The 22,824-nt window shown below is 39.9% G+C and overlaps 1 protein-coding gene across 1 annotated transcript in view; it reads left to right on the forward strand.

Moving 5' to 3' along the window:
- Syne1 (spectrin repeat containing nuclear envelope protein 1) overlaps positions 1-22,824 on the forward strand; it is a 364,140-nt gene that overhangs the window by 140,767 nt on the left and 200,549 nt on the right. The window contains exons 39-51 of the mRNA XM_090337945.1: positions 639-805; positions 2,936-3,089; positions 5,072-5,700; positions 7,124-7,303; positions 8,329-8,479; positions 9,041-9,199; positions 11,494-11,676; positions 13,237-13,338; positions 15,360-15,563; positions 17,534-17,741; positions 18,507-18,619; positions 19,355-19,560; positions 20,653-20,808. Of these exons, the coding sequence (XP_090194071.1) occupies positions 639-805; positions 2,936-3,089; positions 5,072-5,700; positions 7,124-7,303; positions 8,329-8,479; positions 9,041-9,199; positions 11,494-11,676; positions 13,237-13,338; positions 15,360-15,563; positions 17,534-17,741; positions 18,507-18,619; positions 19,355-19,560; positions 20,653-20,808 (2,612 nt within the window). The remainder of the gene's footprint in view (positions 1-638; positions 806-2,935; positions 3,090-5,071; positions 5,701-7,123; positions 7,304-8,328; positions 8,480-9,040; positions 9,200-11,493; positions 11,677-13,236; positions 13,339-15,359; positions 15,564-17,533; positions 17,742-18,506; positions 18,620-19,354; positions 19,561-20,652; positions 20,809-22,824) is intronic.

The raw sequence follows: 22,824 nt of genomic DNA on the forward strand, positions 1-22,824 counted from the left end.
TTTTGATGAGCTTGGTTGTTTTCAGGGTAGTATAGCTGCAGATAAACAAGCTTCTTTTAAAGCCCCTTCTAGAAAATAGAGGTGTCTCCAGAATCTTAACCCAGTACCCATCTTCAGATTTCCTCGTTGAGAGCTTCTGACAAGGCTTCAGGTCATGCCCTCATCCTCCATACTTTCTAGCTTGTGAAACATGGATTCCCTCTTCGGGCATATATAGGCCCTGTCCTGAGGATAAAATGGGACCGACTTGTCCCTGTTCCCTTATAAACCTGGGTGAGATGGTCAAAGAGACAATGTCATTGCTCCTTAGCTTTAACGCTGACAAAGCTGAGACTCAGAGGTATCTGAGTTTGGAAAAAACTATGTCAGCGGGTCTTGATTCTGAAAGAAATCCACTACTTCCATAATTGCCCAATTTATGTCTTAGAAAACTCATTTAGGTTCCAAGAATGTTTTGTTTTGTTTTGTTTTTTAGAAAAGTGGTAGTTCTATTGCTAAATCAAGTAGAGAAAGACTCCCTTTTGCCCAATGACGTCCATTCTAAAGGGGAGACAAACCTCTGGGCATGGAGTGCCTGCTTCACATGGCCCTCTGTAGTTTGTGCTGCTGAGCCTTGTGCTGTGCTATGCCTCCTCTAGACAATACAGACTGAAGTTGTGTCCCAAGCCTCATGCTACAGCAGTCTACTGCAGCTGAAGGAATCCCTGTTCTTGATAGCTTCCAAAGATGATGTGAAGATGATGAAGCTGAACTTGGAACAGCTGGATGACAGGTGGAGAGACTTGCCACAGATCATCAGCAAAAGGTTGATCCTTAAACACCTTCTTGAGCTGTTGGGTTGTCTTTCCATGAGGGGAGCTATGCTCTTAAATGTGACCTGGGCTTCTAGGAAGTAAAGCTTTGTTAACTGTTGTTGAACCCAGGTATCTGGGAGATGATTATGAATGAGACGAAAACTGTCACTTGTTAAATCCAGGTCCTTAAAGATGAACGCTGAGATAAACCTTCCCTCCAAATTTTAAGGTTACTGTCAATACCAGTAATATTGAAGAGAGCAAGCTTACTAAAGCATCTTTTAATTACTTGTTTTCCATGAGAGAAAAGGGTCTCCAAATGTCTATCACAGGAGTTGTATATCCATCTGCTATTCCATTCCATCCAATGTAGGTCTTTGGAGAAAGCACAGAAAGTTGTTTTTTTTTTAATATTATAGGGAAGCCAAAAATAGATTAAATTTTAATTGACAAGGTGACTAATGACTGACATTTCAATCTTCCTCACTAAGAGGGCCCAAACTTTCTCTTTAAAATGGCAGTAATTAACAATATAATATTGGGTAAGCATTGAACTTCTCTGGTGATATTTAAAGTTCATTCATTCAGCCAATATTTATTGAGTTCCTGAAATAGTGGAGCCCGCTTCTGTGTGCTAGGAATCATCCTCTACTTCTGTGGAGCTTGCATTTCTTCCATTGTTTATTCATTTGTTTAGATAATCAATTAGCAACTATTTTTAGGGAACCTACTGAGTGCCAGGCACCACAGAAATACAAGAGCTGTGAAAATAAACAAATCCTGACATTGAGTACTTCACAGATCCTTATGGGGATAAGAAGGAAACCAATCAGAGAGACAATCACACGGTGTAGTAGAGATACGTATACACACGTGTATGCGTGCCCATACACACAATGGGGACATTTGAGTGGTGGGGAAATGCTATTCAAAATTAGATTATTAGCTCTTGAAAAATAAGGAATTTTCCTTAAACAGAGTAGACTCTGCCCTTTGTCTCTGTCTCCAACTCTGTCTTTGTCTCTTTCTCTCAGAGGTAAAAGCAAGGGCATCAATACAACACAAACATGTAAAGGCATTTAAAATATAATTTATGCATGTAAGGATATGTCAATTAAAAAAGTTAAAGTCTGGATACAGACCATTGTAGCAAATGTTAATATTTGATTTAGATTATTTCTAACATCATTCTGGGATCTTCAATCATCTATTAAGAATCACCTAAACTATTTGCTCTGTGAACATTGACTGATTCTTGGTCAACTCTTGAGATCAGTCTCTGAGTTACAGTAGTTAGCAAAGCAAAGGCAATATTTACTTTTGTGGAGGGTGAGGTGGGCGAAGAAGGGACTGGTAGAGGTAAATCTATAAACAAGGAATAAACAGGACTTATGGACAATTATGAAAATGAGAAAATAAGACACCAGGGCAGAGGCCACAGATGCAGCCTTCTTTACACTGCGTGGTTTACTAAGGCCTGCCTGGGGGATGGGATCTAATTAAGACATGGATCTCGCCTAAGAAGCAGACCAGGCTGCACTATAACAGAGGCAACACAAAGAGCAAAGGCTGTGGGAAGGGGAGGAGAGGGGATAGAGCTGCTGCAGATGATACTAGAGAAGCTGATCGTGCAGAGTCCCTGGTGGACCACTGTAAGACGTTTTGGAGTTTTGCCTTCTTACATGCAACAAGCAATGGCCAACATGTGGAACCATGTCAGAATCCTCTGGTCCCAAGAAACCTTGTGGTCTCACGATCTCAAGGGTGAATGGTAGTGAGATTCAGTTAGCAGAGCAAGCAGCTCTGGAGAGTGTTGGGGGCCGGACAACTGATAAGAGGATTGTAGGTGTGCACTAAGGTAGGGATAGTCGCTGTGGGAGAAGAAGGCAGGACCAGGGAGTGGACGTGGTAGTGGGATCCAGGAATGACAAACATGGGTCAGGTAAGTTGAGGGGACTGTGGGCTGCCTGGTAGTAATTGTGGGAAACCAGTCTGTAGGAATTTGGAAACATCCGGAAGTAGGATCTCTTTATCTGTGGCAACATTGCTTTGGCCCTGTGGTAAACTTTATTCCCCTGATATATCATCAACCCATTCTTTCCACTCATTGGGTGTGTAAATTTTCTCCTCTCTTCCTGTAGGATTAGTTTGCTTCAGTCTGTGGTTTCAGAGCATCGCCAGTTTGATGAGCTGCTGCTTTCTTTCTCTGTCTGGATCAAGGTGTTTCTCAATGAACTACAGACTACTTCTGAGATAAGCTTAATGGACCATCAAGTGGTTCGCACTAGGCATAAGGTAAAGTGTATTCCTGTAGGAATAAAGATCGGAAAAGAAATGCAGCCTTCTAAAACTCACTGAGCTATGATTTAAAATTTTATGTGTTTGAAACTGGTTTAAAAAATGGAACATGTGCATCCAGCCAATGTGTTATGCAGATACATTAAACAGCGATTCAGACAGCTTGGTATGGTAGTGCATGCCTGTAATCCTACCACTGGGAGGCTCAGACAAGATGATGGACTGTTAGAGGCTGGTCTGGGCCAGCCCAGCCTGTGTGGCTGAGATTCATAGGGAGTTATTGCCTTAAAACAACAACCGAACCCCACCCCCTCCAGATAAAATAGCTAGCCACTGCCAGGCCCAGTGGCTCAAGCCTGTAATCCTAGCTACTCAGGAGGCTGAGATCTGAGGACTGTGGTTCAAAGCCAGCCCAGGCACAAAAAGACTAGACCATGAGACTCTTATCTCCAATTAACCACTAGAAAATGGGACGTAGGGCTGTGGCTCCAGGGATAGGGTGGTAGCCTTGAGCTGAATTGCTCAGGGACAATGCCCAGACCCAGGGGTATGGTGGTAGCCTTGAGCTGAAGAGCTCAGAGACAGCACCCAGGCCCAGAGTTCAAGCCCTATAACCCACAAAAACAAACAAAAAAAACAGAGTTAGCCACAGTACGAAACTTATTTCCTCATAGTAGAGGAAATTATGTCTGATGCTAAGTGATAAGAACGCCCATGTTAAACTTGTCAAGTTTGTTTTCACCCAATACTGTAAATTAATACATATCCCAAGATTTTAATAATAGCATTCCTGAATGTAGTTTTCCTAGCCAGAAAGTGACTTAAAATCTGTAGCTCATTTTCATTATTTGTAAATTAGATATAGTATGGCTTTCCTGGATCCCCCACCCCCAAATATACTATGGATCAGATATTGTTCCTCAAGCACTGAGATGGCAAAGAAAAACTCCAAAGCACACTTAACAAGCTAATTGGCTTTATGAAGGGAAAAGTTTGAATACTGGTGAGAAAACATTAATTGCCTATTCTTTAAAGAGACTTGTGAGAATGGTGTTTGTTATCTTTGGGCTGATGTTTGTTCACTGTGGTTTGTGGATAGTTCCCAGGTCCCAGAAAAAGAATAATCCTGCATTGTACAATGGGCAAAGACTTTAAAAGATATATACCTTCAAAGGACAAGGAATTTGTTTACATGGCAAGTTTCCTGAAGTAAATTCTCAAGGGAAAAGAGCTTAGGTACTTGGTGGTGAGGAAGAAGCTGTCTAAAGTTCCTTGGTCAAAATGAGGGCATTCCCTAAGGTCGTCAAGGTGGTCAAGATAGAGACAGATGGGAATTTCCTGTTTAAGTGGGAGTTTGTATTGGGATTTTTGCTAATTTTTTTCTGCTGTATTTTTATCATGATTTATCATGATCTGGTCAAATTTCTATATATCATTTCAAATAAAATGGCCCTCAGATTTGAAATGGATTTCATCTTTGTGTTTGAGATGAACTATATAGGTGAGCAAAATGGGAAATTTGACACCTGTTTCTAAAAGATTCCCTGTGAACAAGGTTTAAATATGAAGTTCTCCGCTGGGCATTGGTGGCTCTCGCTTGTAATCCTAGCTAATCAGGTGGCTGAGATCTGAGGATCTAGGTTCAAAGCCAGCCTGGGCAGGAAAGTCCCAGAGACTCTTATCTCCAATTAACTGCCAGAAAACCTGAAATGGCTCCGTGGCTCAAAATGGTAGAATGCTAGCCTTGAACCAAAGAGCTTAGGGACAGTGTTCAGGCTCCCCCTCTCCCTTGCACCAAAAAAATTAAGTTCTCCAATGTATTCAAAATGAATTCTTTAATTAAAAAAATTATCCTTAGGTATTTGTACATAGGTGTTAACCATTCAACAAAGCAATTTCAACCTGAACCTTGACATCAAACAGCCTATGGTCTCTGTATGACATTAACCAAGAAAGCAACTAACTCCCTTCTCTTTCAGGACCATGTGGCAGAAATCCAGCACAAAAAGGGAGAGCTTCAATGTCTGCAGGGCCATGTGAAGAAGTTGGGGTCTCTCGGGCGAGCAGAGGATCTTCACCTCCTCCAGGGAAAGGCAGAAGACTGCTGCCAGCTCTTCCAGGAGGCCAGCCAGGTGGTGGAGAGGCGGCAGCATGCCCTGTCCCAGTTGGACGAATTCCTTCAAAACCATACCACCCTGTCCGGTGTTCTCCACCGGCTAAGGCAAACAGTGGAAGCTACCAGCAGCATGAACAAGAAGCAGTCGGACTCACTGAAAAAGGACCTAAATGCTGCTATCCAAGATGTCAAAATGTTAGAATCCACTGCTATCAGCCTGGATGGCCTCCTTACGAAAGCTCAGTACCACCTGAGGAGTGGGAGCCCAGAGCAAAGGACTTCCTGCAGAGCCACAGCGGATCAGCTCTGCTTAGAAGTGGAAAAGATCCAGAACCTTCTGGGGACCAAGCAGAATGAGGCAGATGCCCTGGCTGTCTTGAAAAAAGCATTTCAAGACCAGAAAGAAGAGTTGCTGCAAAGCATTGAAGACATCGAAGAAAGGGCAGATAAGGAACGACTGAAAGAACCCACTCGCCAAGCCCTGCAACAGAGGTATCAAAAAATGGGATGGAGGGAGAGGGGTTCATTATCTCTTCTGTTGTCTATTTGTTCTGAGATTAACTTTGGTGCAACGTTTGAATAGCACTTAAAAATGTGAAGATAAAATGAATGACTGCTTGGTTGTTTGAGAAATAATAAAGAAAAAACCTCTCATTTCCTTAAGAAGATTTTTCCTAAGGATAGCACTGCATATCTCTGGGCTCTGTCTATATAAAAACACCTAGGTCATATTACCTACATGTAAGCAATGTCTTACCAAGAGAAAAATTCGTTTGCAAAAATGCAGGCAAAGACCCAAGTTCTATTGGTAAAAAATATTACAAAATCCTTCCTTGGAAAGGATTAAGCACATTGCTGATACGAGATGGTGTGGTCAGAGGTCAGAAAATGGGGTGAAAAAGTTTTTTCTAATGGAGAGGAGCTGAGCAAGGTGACAAAAAGAAGATGGGACAATCTTGCAAGGATTTGTTGGGTTTATTAAATCTCACCATGCTAAGGCTTCATTGAGCTACTGTGGCCCAATTTCCTCTGTTCTTGTAAGGCAGGGTTCATGCTTAGAACTGCTCATGACCATTCCCTAGGGTAATTCACCAGGATGAGTCATGTATAGTTTCCTTTGCTCTCTAAGACAGTGCAGGCAGGTAGCCATTAGGGGCTTCTCTGTGGCCACTTTTAATAGATTTCCCAACATTTTTATGTTAGGGACAAAAGGAAAGATCATTTTCTCATAGTAACCTCTCCAATATTTTATTATCTATTTTAGATAATTTAAGTTTCTAGATGTTTTCCATAAAGCTTAGTAAAGGTATTGCGATTCTGGGGGAAACAAATCTGATCGTGAAATGTAATTATTTGCGAGGGCTTGTTCATAACTCAGAAATGTTTTCTTATGAATAACCATGTTATAAGAATTCATCTAGCTTTCCTCTTGGGAGTCTTAAAGCAAAGGAAAAAGAAGACAAGTTCTGTAGAAAGTTGACAGTGAATAGTGACAGTGACTTCCAAATTTATTGAGCGATAGCCTGAGTCAATTTTTAAAAATGACCCTGAAATACATCTTTATCAATTGTTATAATCTTTTTGTTGTTGTTGTTGTTGAGATTGTGGGTGTGAACTCTTGTATATTTTCCCTGAGCTCTTTTGGTCAGGGCTAGCACTCAACCTCTTTGAGCCACAGCTCTCCTTCCATTTTTTAGTGGTTAATTAGAGATAAGTATTTCATGGGTACTTTTCTTCCTGGACTACCTTTGAACTGTAATTCTCAGATCTTAGCCTCTTGAGTTGCTAGGATAACAGGCGTGAACCACCTCAAGTCAAGTTTTAAACATTTTTCTTAGGTTAGATGTTTGCATACAGCAGATATTAAGTTCACTACTTTAGGAAGTTTGCACTCAAATCACCTTCTCCTTCTCAGGTTGAGAGTGTTTAATCAACTAGAAGATGAGCTGAATTCTCATGAACATGAGCTGTGCTGGTTGAAAGACAAAGCGAAGCAAATTGCTCAGAAAGAGGTATCTTTTGCTCCTGAAGTTGATAAGGAGATCAATCGCTTAGAAGTCTCCTGGGATGACACCAAAAAACTCATTCAGGAAAAGTAAGATGCAATATCTGGGTTGGTTGGATGACTTGTTAGTAATTTTGTGACAGTAGACTTTGCCTCTACCTTTACTTTGAGACAGTCAAGGGTTGAGTAACTTTTACCATGAATGAAGACCAGTAAAAATAAACCCACTTGTGCCAATTATTATTCACAAGGCTACAGAAGCAATCTGATGGAGAATATGTTTTCTTCAGTTAAAAAAATACTGGAACATTTAATCATTCATATACATTTAAAACATGTAATTCAAAACTCCACATATCATGTACGTAAAGTGCCTTTGCTGACCGTCAGTATAGGCCTTTAAAGTTCAGTCATGACACAAACTTTATCCCATTTTATAAATACTTTCTAGATTATGATTTCTTGGCAATCCTTCCATATACACTATAGCTTATTCAATCATTGGCTGATTTCTTTCCTTTACATTAGTTCTGTCTTTTATGATAAATTATGGTGTCAAGAATATTATTTTGCTTGAATATTATTTTGCTTGACTCTTAATATACACACAATCTTGCTTCTCTGGGGGAAAATGTATGTATAGAATTGCTTGCTCTAAAAAAAGATACAAAACCCACATATTTTGATCATTTACAAGAACTCATAATCAACAAAAAAATCGTTACATTGCATTGGAAGAGAGTTCATATGTATTTTAATTACTGAACTATGTTTTGCCTTCTTTGTTTTAATTTTGTTTTGTGGTTGCATCTTTGCTTGCCCCTAACTTAGGTTACCATGAAATAATTAAAATAGCATGGTAAAATAATTTTAAAAAGAGAAATATTTGGGTGACTCATGTAAACATGCTTGAGTTGAGGGATGTTCGAGAGCTTAGAATTCAGTAGCAGGAACCAATTGCGTTCTTTTGACCTCAGCAAGGACAAGTGTAGTTTTGCTCTTGGTTTCAACATCTGTCTATAAATAGTCAGTCACGCAATGATGTCCCAGTCCCAGCCCCATGGTGTGGAATTCACTCACTCTACATTCCCTGTTACTGTCTTTAATCACTACAGCCAGAGCCAGTGCTGTGGACTTATTGACTTAATGAGGGAGTACCAGAACTTGAAGTCAGCAGTAACTAAAGTCCTAGAGAATGCCAACAGCGTTGTTGTAGCTCGAGCTGTCGTAAAAGATCAGGAAGACCTTCAATGGGCTTTTTCTAAGGTACATTTCCAACGTCCTTATGTGTATAGATTAGTGTATTTTTACTCATAGAGTATCTCTCTGTACACTTTTTCTTGTCAATATATTTAGATATGAGCTGTCTTTGCTAACAGTTTGGCTTTGTAGTTACTTTTTTTTTAGTGGGGGGCTAGTCTTAGGGCTTGAACTCAGAACTTGGGCACTGTCCCTGAGCTTCTTTTGCTCAAAGCTAGCACTCTACCACTAGAACCACAAAGCCACTAGTTTGGCTTTTTAAAATAGAATTACTGGGACCATGGCATTCCTGTTATTCACAAAAAATGTAATCTTTTCTATAAATTGATGCGTAGACCCACATACACACATATAGTTGATTAGCTCATTAGTTTCGGTAGAAGGTCAACCATGAATTAAGTATCTGTGAGGCAAATTACTGTTACTGTATTTAAGTAGATGTACAAGAAATTTTCAAGTCAACCTGTCCATTTATGAGTATATTGCATCTTGATCAATGTCACTCCTTTGACTTGAAACCCTTATGATTGATCATTTTATTCATTAAGGAACCTTTTATGTTCACAGCATGAAATTGCCAAGAATGAAATGAATTGTAAACAGGAAGAGCTGGACAGTTTTACCAGCAAAGGAAGACACTTGTTATCAGAGCTGAAGAAACTCCACAGTAGTGACGTGACAGCCGTGAAAGCAGACACGGAGAGCATGGTGGACCGGTGGCTGGATGTAAGAGCACGCAGGACATCAGTGCATGCTACATAGCTCAGCTCTGAGTGAAGCTTCTCCCATAAGGACTAGCCAGGGATATCAATTCCATTTTGAACTGTCAGTGATAAGTACAAAATAATATTCTGAAGAAAGTTAATATTCACATACGTTTAGGAATAGATCAAGAAATATTGACATTCTTTGGGGGCCAGTCCTCCCGCTTGAATTTGAGTCCAGTGCACTGTCCCTGAGCAGTTTTTTCAAGTATAGCAATCTACCACTTAGCCACAGCTCTACTTCTGGCTTATGGATGATTATTTGGAGATAATAGTCTCATGAACTTTCCTCCCTGAATTGGCTTTGTACCATGATACTCTGCTTCCTGACTAGCTAGAACTATAGGTATGAGCCACCAGTACTTGGCTGTAGTATTTTGATAAAATTTATGAAGACATTTTGGGGATTTTACTTAGTAATTTCAGTTATAACAGATTGCATCTGATTGTTTTTCTTCTCAAAACTCTTGAATTATGGCTCAAGCCTGAATAACTTACCAAATTCTTTTAGAATACTAAACCACACATATAATATGAATTTAAAATAAGGCTATAGGTTTTGCACTGGTTATAAGGCTCTAGTTTTGCATTGAAAACACAATTATTTCATTAAAACATTTTATTAACACTGATCTTTACATCATAATTCAAATGTCAAGTTTAACAAACAAGTATTCACGATTGGAGTGTATGCAATAACTGGCACATAAATTTAAGGACAAAATTAAAAATTAAGCTGAGTCTTTTATGTCATAGATACTTATAGATCTATAGAATGTATCAATATGACTATCAAATATATACATATATCCATCATAGACTTATATGTTTGTATAGTTATATGTATATCTCCCAATTCAAGTCAATGACCTGACATACCCAAGTACTGAGTCATCGCTCTTGTACTGTTTGGATCTAATACCCACATATCAAGGAGACCCTGCACCTTTTGTTACTTTGGTCTTGGCTTACCTAACTCAACATGATTTACTCTAGTTCCATCACTTCCCAGTGAATGCCATTATTTTTTCTTGTATGGTAGTTAGAAAACACTGAACTTTACACACACACACACACACACATATACAAACACACATTTGGGTTTTAGTTTTGAATGGGGAGAGGTTACTGTGGTTTGAGTTCAAAGCTTTATGTTTACCCAGCTTGACTGTGTGCCCCGCTGGTGCTCTACCACTTGAGCCATGTCTTTAACCTAAGCTTTGCTCCTTGTTTGGAAGATGGTATCTTTTGGACTTTTCCTCCCAGGCTGCTCTGGACCTGGTCATCCGGGTATCAGCCTCCTTAGTAGTTCAGAGTACAGGTGTGTGGGCTGGGAGTTTGGCTTAGTGGTACAGTGCTTGCCCAGCAAACATGAGGACCCAGGTTTGATGCCTTGGTACCACAGACATAGAAAAGCCAGAAGTGGTACTGTGGCTCAAGTGGTAGAGTGCTAGCTTTAAAAGCCCAAGGGCAGCCCTCAGAGCACAGGTGTGAATGAACCATCAGTACCCACCCCTATCATTTCCCCTTTATATGGACATGGAATACATCCGTTGATCTCCCTGAAAGTTAATATATCTAATCTCTAATACACATATATGGATATTTTTTCCCTACCTTTGAGCTAAAATACCCAGTGATTCTGTTACCTTCATATTGATAAAGTTATAAAGTTTAATCATCAATCGACTCCCTTACTTAGTAAGCTAGATAGTAAGCTAAATTTCCTAATTTACACATTGATGTTTGTGCAAATATAACACATTTGGGAACTTCAAAAAACTCTGTTTACTTCTTTTAAGATGTTTCATAGAGGAACAGCAATACTTGGAAGTTGGTTGCTTTCCTATGTATTTTCTTGTATTACAAATATGCTCAAATCTAGCCTATTTGCTACACAAATAAAAGTGCTCGCTGTACTACTTTGAACATGTATCTAACTTATGGTGACGGATGGGCCTTACTCCAGTTCACCTTTATATTGAGTTTAGTTTCTGTGGTGTCTATCATGATTGTGCTGCCATTAAAATGAAATGAAAATTAACACCAGCAATTCAAACAATTCTCCTAAGAATGGAAATGATCTATGTATTGGTTGGTGTTTATATGGTGAATCAGACACTCTAGTTAGCTTGCAAAATATTCCTATAAAACTTTGTCAGTCAGAGTGTAGTTTTCTAGACAGGAAAGCATCAGCAGGTTTTTGAGAATTGTAAAGCCTCCTGCTCTTAGTGACACTTCTGCTTTCTATCCTAGGTGTCAGAGAAAATTGAGGATAATATGGACCGGCTGAGACTAAGCCTGTCCATCTGGAATGAGGTCCTTGCACGTAAAGAAGAAATCGATGGATGGTCAAACAACTCTCTTCCACAACTAGCGGAAAACATGGGCAACTTGAATGACAGTCTCAAAGCTGAAGAATTCCTTAAAGAATTTGAGGTAATGAAGTACTCGTCAATCATTTCGATGAATAAAGGGCTGGGCACCAGGATTCCTGCCTCTAATCCTAACTACTTGGGACACAGAGATAGGAAGATCACAATTTGAGGCCAAACCAGGCAAAACATTAGTGAGACCAGTCCAAAGTCCAAGCTAGGCTCCATGTGCAGGCCTGTAATCCAAGATGCTTGGAAATGGATGGATTGCAGTGAAAGACCGCACTAGGCAAAAATGCAAGTCCCTGTATGGAAGGTAAAGTAAGAAAGATGGCAGTAAAACCCTTTGTTCAAACTCTGGAACTGACAGAAGAAGAAGGAGGAAGAGGAGAAAATGAGGGAGAGGAAGAAGATTGCCCCCAAATTAAATTGTACATGTATACACAGTCAATTATAGTAAAACCAGAGTTAAAGAATACTCAGAATCCATCAGTTCCTCAAGACTCCACATATGACTGTATTCTAGGCCCCTGGTTATTGAAAACTGTTACGTATGTATCACAGACAGCAGCTCTAAGAGAACAGAGATGCCTGCATCTTCCAACCTCATAGGCAATGAAGTTGTCCAAATGCTATGGCCTGTTGTCTGGATAGAAGGAGCAGTTGTCAAGCCAACTTCCTGTGGCTGCCCTCGGTACCCCAGGGAGCCTGGGAGCCTCAGAGCTCATTCAGTGTGACCAGGGTCAGTCATGCAGAGATGAACTTTTTGTTACTGATGGTGACATGCTAGCTAGTCCCCTTTGTGACCCAGTGTATGCTAGAGCCTGTCCCAATGCAGAGCAGGGGTGAGAGCAGACCCTTGTGTTCAAGTCCCTAAGGGCTTGGATGACTCCTGCAGAAGGTCCCTGCCACTTCTGTGTAAGCAAACTACTTTCTCAAAGGCAAAAGTGCCAGGAAGCTTGTTAGTGGTTCTAAGGCTCCCAAATGTCCTTCTTTTAAAGTGAGAAAGAACGCTTATTAGCTACTTCTTTGTAGCTCCAAATAAAGCTTTAAGCGTCTTTACTCAATAACAGGCCTTCTGTTAGTCTTTCTACTTGGGTGTGTTAGTGTTTGAAGGGGGTGGGTGTGGACAAAAAGTAAAATATGAGAGTTCAATGTTATATGCTACAGATTTACATTTGAGATGTTTCTTCTATTCACATACCAGCCACCATGATTAAGCATTGTGGATGAATGTTGCTTGAAATTCTTCTGCAACTATTTATATTGCCATGGTAATAGGGAAAGTTCCACTAATGAATAAATGACAGCCTATTAGAAATTACTGCCAACTCAAGGATTTTAGTTGGTTTTCATATTTTCCAAGAGGGTTTTCTTCCCGCTAATGAAAGAGTAGGAAGAAAATTCCACATAACCCCTTCTCCATTCCAAGTGAAACTTAATTGTAACATTTTCCACTTTCATGAATAAAAACAGTCCGCAGAAACTGAAGCAGATAGTTTTATCCCACGGGCTCAATCTTGGGTTTTTTGACTGTTAATGCTGGAAATCCTGAAATGCTAGATTGAGCTTGCCAGTGTTTTTAATGCATTCTGTGTGGCTATTTTGTCTTTTATCTTGGTAGTGTGAAGTAAAAAACAAAGCCTTGAAACTGGAAGAACTGCATTCTAAAGTTAATGATCTCAAAGAATTAACTAAAAATCCAGAAACACCAACAGATCTTCAAGTAAGTGGACAATCAGTTTTGTAATGTCATACTTATATAATAATATAGTATGTCTTTCTCTGTGTTATATATATGTATATAGTATGTATGTGTATATTGTGTGTAGGTATATTTATGCATATATGCATCTTCATTGTCATCATCATTATTACCATCATTTCAAGCACACAAGTGGACCTTTCAATACCTGGATGCAAATATAAACATCTGCAGAAATCCTTGTGCCACTATCCATCTATATCTATATCTATATCCATCCATATATGTCCATATATATCATAAATATCCCTGTATATAAATCCTTGTGCCAGAATGCTTATATATGCACACATATACATATATACATATATACACATGTATGTATATATATATATCCAGGTATATGTATATATATATATGTTTATATATGGATTCAATTAAAACATTATAATAAGAGTGTTTCTCTTTTCCTTACTAAATTCTAGGAGCATCATCAGGTAGCTTGATCCCATGAACCATTTTATGTCTAGACAGGAAGAGGAATCTCTGTGATAATAAATATATAGTCTATTGGTGCTTTTTTAGTGATTTATTCAGTGGCTGGATTTGGGAGTTGACCTGGCAAGCCCCTACTCCTGGTCCTTTGATGGCACAAATTCCTGGGAACCATGAAGCAGGACCAGACAGGCCAGGATCACTAGAAACCTGGGAGAAGTCAGTGTTTGAGTCCTCTAAGCGAGCAGCTTAGAAGGTTTCTTGCCTGTTAGCCCCACAGCGCCCTGACGAAGGGTTCTGCTGTACCTTAAACTTCTACTGTCGCCTTGCTCTTAGGGCCTTTCTCTTCATTGTCTTCCTTCCCTCTACCATTCTCACTAACTTTTTGCATTGACCTAACTAATCGAACTGGCCAATTAGCCGTGGCTCCACTTTACTCTGAGATATGTGCAAGGATGTTAGAAGTTCCACCAAAAGTAAGATCCAAAGGAGGCAATAATCATAGCCCAGGCTATAAAAGATCATTTATGGCTGTCACTTCTTACTGGGGTATTGTTGGGGAAAAGTTTGGACTATTGAAGAATGAAGGTTGAGCCAGAATTATAGAAACAAGCTTCTCTCTCTCTCTCTCTCTCTCTCTCTCTCTCTCTCTCTCTCTCTCTCTCTCTCTCTCTCTCTCTCTCTCTCTCTCTCTCTCTCCCTCCCTCTCCCTTCCTCCCTCCCTCTCCCTCTCCCTTCTTCCCTCCCTCCCTCCTTTGCTTCCTCCCTCTCTCCCTCTCCCTCTCTCTTCTTTCCTCCCTCCCTTCTTTCCTCCCTCCCTCCCTCCCCTTCCCTTCCTCCCTCCCTACATCCCTCTCATCAATTTCAAGAAGTATAGATGTCTGAACTGAGTCCAAATCACTGCAGAAGGATTTTCATGGGCACTACTTAGGGAGCAGGAGTAAGCTATCTGTCCCCTGCATTGATAGTGTCTAGTGTTTCATCAGAGAGACAGGCAGTTTGGCTGACTTACCTGTGTTTACCAAAGAGGAATTGACTCTTGGGGTTGCCTGTGGCTCCCAGTTAGTTTGGGGTGACTGCTCGGCCATGAGTCACAACAGAGGAAAAGCAGAAACCTCAGCATCCGAAGTGAAATGTGTCACAGACTGGGGAAGGACAAAGCAAAAAAGGGTCAGGAACTTGGTGGTCAGTGACTCTGTACCTCTGGGCAACTTCAGCAAGAGGTGCCAGCTACAAGGAGAATCTCAACAAATACCCACAGACTAAAGCAGGTGAGAGCAGAAAGGTGAACACAAGATTCCTGCCCCAACTCCTGTCCCATGATTCAGAACTGGCATTAGCTACTATCCCTCCTTGCCTTGTCCAGTTACTCAGTAGGCTTGGCAACTTTTACTCCCTCATTTTCCTGCCTGGAAAAAGCGTGTGCCCATTGGACGATTTCCATGGCGAGGCATATGTGTTCTTCACAAAGGTGCCCATAAACAGAATTCCTGCCGAGTGAGTGTTCAGTCTACCCGGACTTTCACAAGATCTTGCTTTCTGTTCAGTTTATAGAAGCAGACCTACGGCAGAAACTGGAACACGCTAAAGAAGTAACTGAAGAAGCCAAAGGGACCTTGAAGGATTTCACTGCGCAGAGTACGCAAGTGGAAAAATTCATCAAAGACCTCACAAAGTGGTTGGCAAAAGTGGAAGAATTGTTGATGAGCTGTGCCCAAGCCGAGACTTGCGAGGGGCTAAAGAAAGTCAAGGTAGGTAAAAACTAGCTTAAGGGATTCCAGTGGAACAGTCCTGAGCTATTCTTCTTTATGCAAACTGTCATAAAGCTATCATCTCTGCTTTCACTAATTCACAGTGGGTATGCTAGCACCCAGATCAACTCGTTTACCATGTTGATACAGCAAAGTTAGTAGCATGGGAAGAACGGAAGACAGATGTCCGGACATGAATAGAAGATCATTGCTCTCAGGCCTGCTTAGAAGCTATGCTTGTTAATACATAAGCATTTATTTTGGTAAAAGAATGAATACTATGGAAAAAAAGATTTGACTTCTCATCAGTTTTCAAGTTAGAAAACTAGATCTCTCTCTCTCTCTCTCTCTGTCTCTCTCTCTCTCTTTCTCTCTCTCTCTCTCTCTCTCTCTCTCTCTCTCTCTCTCTCTCTCTCTCTCCCCTCCCTCCCTCTCTCTCTTTCTCCCTCCCTATCTTTCAGTTCTTTTGGCTTCCTGAGACAGAGTTGTGCTATACTTATTCTCTTTTGGCATTGAACTTATTCTGAATTTCTCTCTCTCTCTCCCTCTTCCTCCCTCCCTCCCTCCCTCCCTCCCTCCCTCCCTATCTTTTATTTCTTTTTTTCCATTCAGAAGTTGCCTTTATCTCACATATTTAAAATCCCAAATATAGTGTCTTGTATATATCCACTTTTTTCTTTTTTTCATATATTTTTATTGTAATTAATAGAAGGGTTACATTATATTTGCCAGATAGAAGGTGCATTAATTCACATACATTGATACCCTTTCTCATGTCTTGGTCCCCATTTCCCTCCCCCCACCCCCACCCCTCATCTTGTTTTTCCCCCTTCCCTATCCAATTTCAAATAACCAAATACAAATATATCCAATATATCAGATAACAAAGTGAGATACTGTAACAATATGAGATAGCCAAGGACAGCAAATGAGATGAGAGATAACATAGTACATTAAGGACAACAATCACTCATTATATGGCTTTTGTTTCTATATCCTAGAGGTCCTTTCATTTAGCGTCATACTATATGACCAGTTTCTTGGTTTTTTTTTTTTGCCAGTCCTGGGCTTGAGCTCAGGGCCTGAACACTATCCTTGGACTTTCTCAAGGCTCTACCACTTGAGCCTCAGCACCACTTCTGGCTTTTTTCTATGTATGTGGTACCGAGGAATCGAACCCGGGTCTTCATGCATGCTAGGCAAGCACTTTAACCACTAGGCCAAACTCCCGGCCCAATGACCAGTTTCTTGATACAGCGTTGTGCTATACTTATTCTGTATTGGCACTGAACTTATTCTGTATTTCTAGGCTGACCCTGAACTTGATTTTCCGCTCACTCTGCCTTCTAAATGCTATGATTTCTAAGTGTATACCATGACACTGAACTCCAGATAATTTTTCCAATACTATATTATTTTTATGAGATGAATGTTTGTATCTACAAATATATATATATACACATGAACACATATAATATATATACTATATATTAAAAATCTGAAAAAACATTCTGCTTCCATGCCATCTGCCCATATTTAGAGATGGTATTTCTTGTCCATAGTTTTCTAACATACCTGAGACTAAAGATATATGTTTTTTAAAATTAAGTATGGGTATTGTTAATGTGGACTGTGACCTGGAAATAAAGCACAAGTAGCCCATTGAAAAATATTAACTATGATTGTTTCACATTGAGTGACTAAATCCAAGACCCTTGGTTAACATCCACAAGGACTTATTCAATGTTCTTAAATCCTTAGCCTACCACCCATATCCAAGCTACTTCCCAACAGCCACTTGTTACCAAGGCAGACTGAAATAATTGATTAAATTGTCAAAACAGATCAAATAATCCCCAAACATGCAGATACTACTGCATGGATTTCAATGTCATTGGATCCTGATTTGTAAAGACTATCATGGTGCCATAGTTGAAGAAAATCCTTCACAGTATACTTTTATTCTCTAGGACTTACAGAAAGAGCTTCAAAGTCAGCAAAGCCACATCAGTGCTACACAAGAAAGTCTCAATAACTTGTGCCGCAAGTATCATTCAGTGGAGCTGGAGAGCCTGGGACAGGCAATGACTGAGATGATCAAAAAACATGAAGCTGTGAGTCAATTGGGCTCCAAAACCCAGACCAGCCTGCAAGATGCCCTGGAAAAGCATTTCAATGGTGAGCTCTCATAGGCCTTAACCATTTATGTGAAAAGTCTGAACGAAAGACTGCCTAGAAACTGCCAGCCAAGCTTGGAGGAAAAGTCCCAGAAAGATGGCATTTTAAATTCACTTGTGCTTTGGGGTTTGAACAGTAGAAGTGTTGGGTGGGGGACCTTTGCCCTATGAAGAATTTGTCCTTTTTCTCCTGGGGAAAATAGAAAGCTAGCATTTTGATGTTTCTGAATTTCATCAGGATTTCTAAATAGTCACTTCCCAAATTGTATGGAAGCTTTTATATTGTAGGCTGAAATATCACTATAAGCCTGGGTACTCGAAGAGGCCACAAGCAGGGTAATGACATATTCTAGGAACTGCCAATCCCACATTTCTGCTTCTGCTTCCACACAACCATGCCTGATCTCTTACAAGGATGCAGAACAGTTCTCTTAGTGTAAAGGAGAAAGGGTTCTTCTCCACGCCATGATAATGCCTTCTATGCTAGACTGTTTCTCCCTTTACGTTCATACAATCTGAACCAAATGAAGGAAACCAGATGGGAAAGCAGGAATTCCAGGACTATAAAACGATTCACAGTCTCTTCTCTTACCTGCTCATCCCACCAGGAACATTTGTTTAGAGAATGTTGTATTGGTTCCTCCATGACTACTTTCATTTCATGATATTTTATAGGTGTATGGGGTTACATGCTGGGGAACAGGGGTGATTCTCAAAGCTCACTTAGTGTGTGTGACTTATTCTTGATTGTTGTTTCTTTCTAAAGATTCCTTGCAGGAATTCCAGGAGTGGTTTTTTAGGGCAAAAGCAGCAGCCAAGGAATCATCAGACAGAACTGGTGACAGCAAAGCTGTAGAGGCCAAGCTCTGTGATCTTCAGGTATGGAAGTCAATCTAGCATCGTCCGGGCCCCAGACCCCTGTCTCATGCCTTCCATCGGACCTAAACCAGTTCGAATCCAGATCTTCTTTTCTTCCCCAGTAGAATTGGGCTCTTGAATCAGATGGAGGCAGGCAATGAAAAAAGTCTTGGAGAGAACAATTCAGAGTTAGAAAACTGTTAATTCCCTTTGTCACTTGATTTGCTTATTGGCTACTCCTTGGATTCATGGAACACAAAATCCAGTTTTAATTTGTAGAATGGTAAAGGTATATATGATTGTATTTATTTCTTAACACTTTATTTTTCTTGTTGGTTGAACTCTGGGCTTGGGTGCTATACCTGAGCTCTTCAGCTCAAAGCTAGCGCTCTACCCCTTGAGCCACAGAGCCACTTTCAGTTTTCTGGTGGTTAATTAGAGATCATAGTGTCACGTTCTTTAGTTCCCGGGCTGGCTTTGAGCCTCAGTCCTCAGATCTCAGCCTCCTGAGTAGCTAGGATAATAGACATGAGCTACTGGTGCCTGGCTAATTATTTCTTATCACTATTATAAAAGAGGTTTCATTTTCTTTTTTAAAGAAGAAGGTGTAGGTCAGGAGTTTGGCCTAGTGGTAGTGTGTTTACCTAGCATGCACGAAGACCTGGGTTCAATTCCTTTTCTGATTTTCTGGTCTTGCTCTTCTATCTCAGCTGAGCTCTAGAGTCTCACTCATGTTATCTTTTCCTCCTGAAACAGAACATCTTGGATTCGGTCAGTGATGGGCAGAGTAAGCTTGATATGGTGACTCAAGAAGGACAAACTTTGTATGCACATTTGCCTAAACAAATAGTCAGCAGCATCCAGGAACAAATCACCAAGGTGAATGAAGAGTTTCAGGCGTTTCTCAAACAGTGTCTCAAAGACAAACAGGCCCTTCAAGACTGTGTTTCAGAGCTGGGGAGGTACGTTGTGCTTATGAAGGCAGGTTTGATCACACACAGAGCTGAGATACTTGAAATGATGAACGTAAAATTATAATATCTTTTGACCTAATTAAGTACAGATTTATTCTGGTTAAATGATTGACTGCTCAGTACCTGAATTTATCACATGGCTTTATTTTCTAGAAAAATAAAACCTAAGGAAATATACTCAGTACTCATTGTAGTTGACATAATTGCATGTTATTTTTGTCAAATTGTCTAACTCACAATCTTAAGAGCTTCGAAAAATGAAAGTGCTTGTAAGTTATCCAACCTATTTTCTTTGTGTCCACATCAGCTGGGGTAAACTCATGGCAGAAACAACTATTGAATTCTGGGCATCAAGGTTACAAAAATAATATGCGTTATTGTACATAATATAAAACTAGAAGATAAAACATCTTCATCCCTACAGGGGAAGAAGTCAGTAAAGAGCAAATCATATTTCTGAGGTCTAAATGAATGTCGACTTTCTTAGAGAGTTCATATTGCTATAAGAACTTAGAGATTTTGTGCTGAATTCAAATTTTCTTAAGAAACAAAGACAGGGTCTAAGAGTGATGAACACACCTAATAAACCTAGCATTCAGGTGGCCAAAGCTGGAGAATGGTGAGTTCAAGGCCACACAGAGTTACATAAAGAAAGAGAGGAGGGAGGGAGGGAGGGAGGAAGGCAGGAAGGAAGAGAAAGACAGAAGGAAGAATGAGAGAAAGAGAGAGAAAGACAGTTCTCTTTCCTTTCTTTCTCTGGCTTCCACTGAGCCTGTTATCTACTGGGCCCAATTGAAATGTGTCTGGGCTAAGAGATAAGGTTAGGTACCTGTTGACATGGAAATGCAATTTCATTTTCAATCACCAGCTGTGAAATCAATTCAACAAGATGACTTTATTATTTTCCTATTATATCTCAAAAAATACTGTGACACAATATATCACTTTGTTACTTAAATGAGTAATAATATAGACAGGCTTATTGTTGAGTTTCCTTTAAAGCTTGAAAAATCCTGGTATCCCAGAACCTAGCTATTAGAACTTACAAAGAGAATTTCACTAAGTCATTTTTTTTTTTAGCTTTGAGGATCAACACAGAAAACTAAATTTATGGATCCATGAAATGGAAGAAAGGTTAAAAACAGAAAACCTGGGAGAGAGTAAACAAAATATCTCTGAGAAGAAAAATGAAGTTCACAAAATTGAAATGTTTCTGGGAGAGCTTCTGGCTGCCAGGTACAGTACAGAGATTTAGAGTGGTGGGCTGGTTTTTGGCTTGGTTGTTGATTGGCTCATTGATTGTTGTTTTTGGTGGTGTTTCCTTTTGCTGAGAATGACGCACAAATGATTGTGCACCTATACTAGTATTTTAAAGTAAATGACTTGGCTTATTGAATTTTATTAATTAATTTATTTTGACAAAGGTCTTTATGAACAGAGTATAGAATGGAAATGAGAAAACTCACTTGAATCTCAGTTCCATCTTCAAACTCTTGATTTTAGCCTTTTAAGATGGTGTTAAGAATACTATTTCCCTGGAGTTCTTTTGATAATTAATATAATGTGACGATGATATGAAAAAACGTCACAAATTCACAATGATTGTAAAGATTTTTAAAAGTGTAGGGAATCTCAGTTTCCATGTATTCTTTACTACGGTAGCTTCCAGTTCTGTTTCCTATGCGCTCAATCTGGTGCTGTTGTTAGTGAAGCAAAAGTTTTGATCCTTAAGTTTCCTTGTCATTGTATGCTCCTCTCCATTGTATTTTCTGTTTTCATTGTTTCTAGGGCTCCACTCCCAAGCTGAATTTCCCATCTGGGCTCCAGGCTCTACTCTATTTAAGTGTTCTGTTTTGTTCCTTAAATTCATGCCCCACCCCTGACTGCTTATGTTCAGTACAGCTGCGTGTTCAATCCATTGCTGAGTGAATCTGCAGATGTGAAATGCAAAGATAAGGAAGCCCCCTGCAGTTGTGGTCATGCAAGTGTGATAATTACTAGTCTTCGACATCATGTGAACCCTTCAGGGGCTTTAAGTCTTCATCATCTTTAGTGACATCTTCTAGTAGAGAGCAAGAAAAAACAGGAAAAGTTTACAGAATTAGCAGAGTAATAACATCAGTCTAAATATCTAACCTTGAAAAAATTATGCTGTCCTTTATTTTGCCTGTTTTGATATTATATACCAAAAGCCAGCCTACATCTCTGTCTTTCAGACTTTCTAAATGCTACATATATCTATGGTTTTCATTGTCTTCTTCTGATGTCTTCTCTTACACTGAAGCAAGTGACTCAAATTCCCACCATTAACCATCTCTTCTTTTGCTCCTTGTTTTAATACTGTGGCTTTTAGAGAAGCACATGGTCTTTCTTGAGGTTTTTTTGCCCTTGTGATCTTCCTACTGAATCCAACACTCGTCCGTAACACCCACAACTGTGAGTTCCCCACTCCCATGTATTCCTCTCCCTGAGCAACCTAGCTTCTATCATACCTACGGTGCTATACCTCTCAACCTTCTGGGAGATTTTTTTTTTACCACATTTCCATTGCTTTATGTATTTAGAGACGATACCTTATATGAAATTACAGACCTGAGACTCGTAGAATTTTTATCATCCAAGAGGAATTCATCCTGTAGGAACTAATGAAACCTCTTGTCTTGAGTTGTTACTTAGCTCACATTCTCGCAGAATGGACCCCTGCCCCCAACCTCTCCAAACACATTGCAAGCAGAAGAAGCACCTATGAGAGGAGGTGTGGTCTGTGGCAGTGGCGCACAGTGTAGGGTCTATGTCATACCACTCAGAAAATAATAGATGGAGGAGATGCCTTTGTGTTCCATCTCAGAATCACAACTGATTGTGTTCTGACATCTCCACACTCCACACAGGAATCCCCCGGCTAAGAGTTTCAAGTTCTCTAGGTCAGAGGTGACAGCGACTTTAGGCAGAGGGGACAGAAGTAGATCACAATCAAGGGTATACAATCCCAGTTTGGCAGAATATAAGAGTTTTGTTTGGGTTTGTTTTCATTTGTGTTTTATGGGGCAGAATGGTTTATGTAATTTAAAAAAAACTCAGAAAATTGTATATTTGAAAAATGCTAAGAAAACAAATTTCAGATGTTCTCAGCACAAAACCTAAGTATTATAGGTATTGAATTCACTTGTTTTATTGTCTCCATTGTTTAAAAAATAGCACTATTTTGTACTCTGTAAATGTATGTAATTATAGTCAATTTGTAATTTTAGA

This window comes from Megascapheus bottae, chromosome 8 (genome assembly GCF_031878675.1).
Source record: "Megascapheus bottae isolate mThoBot1 chromosome 8, mThoBot2.hap1, whole genome shotgun sequence".
NCBI classification, from domain to species: domain Eukaryota; kingdom Metazoa; phylum Chordata; class Mammalia; order Rodentia; family Geomyidae; genus Megascapheus; species Megascapheus bottae.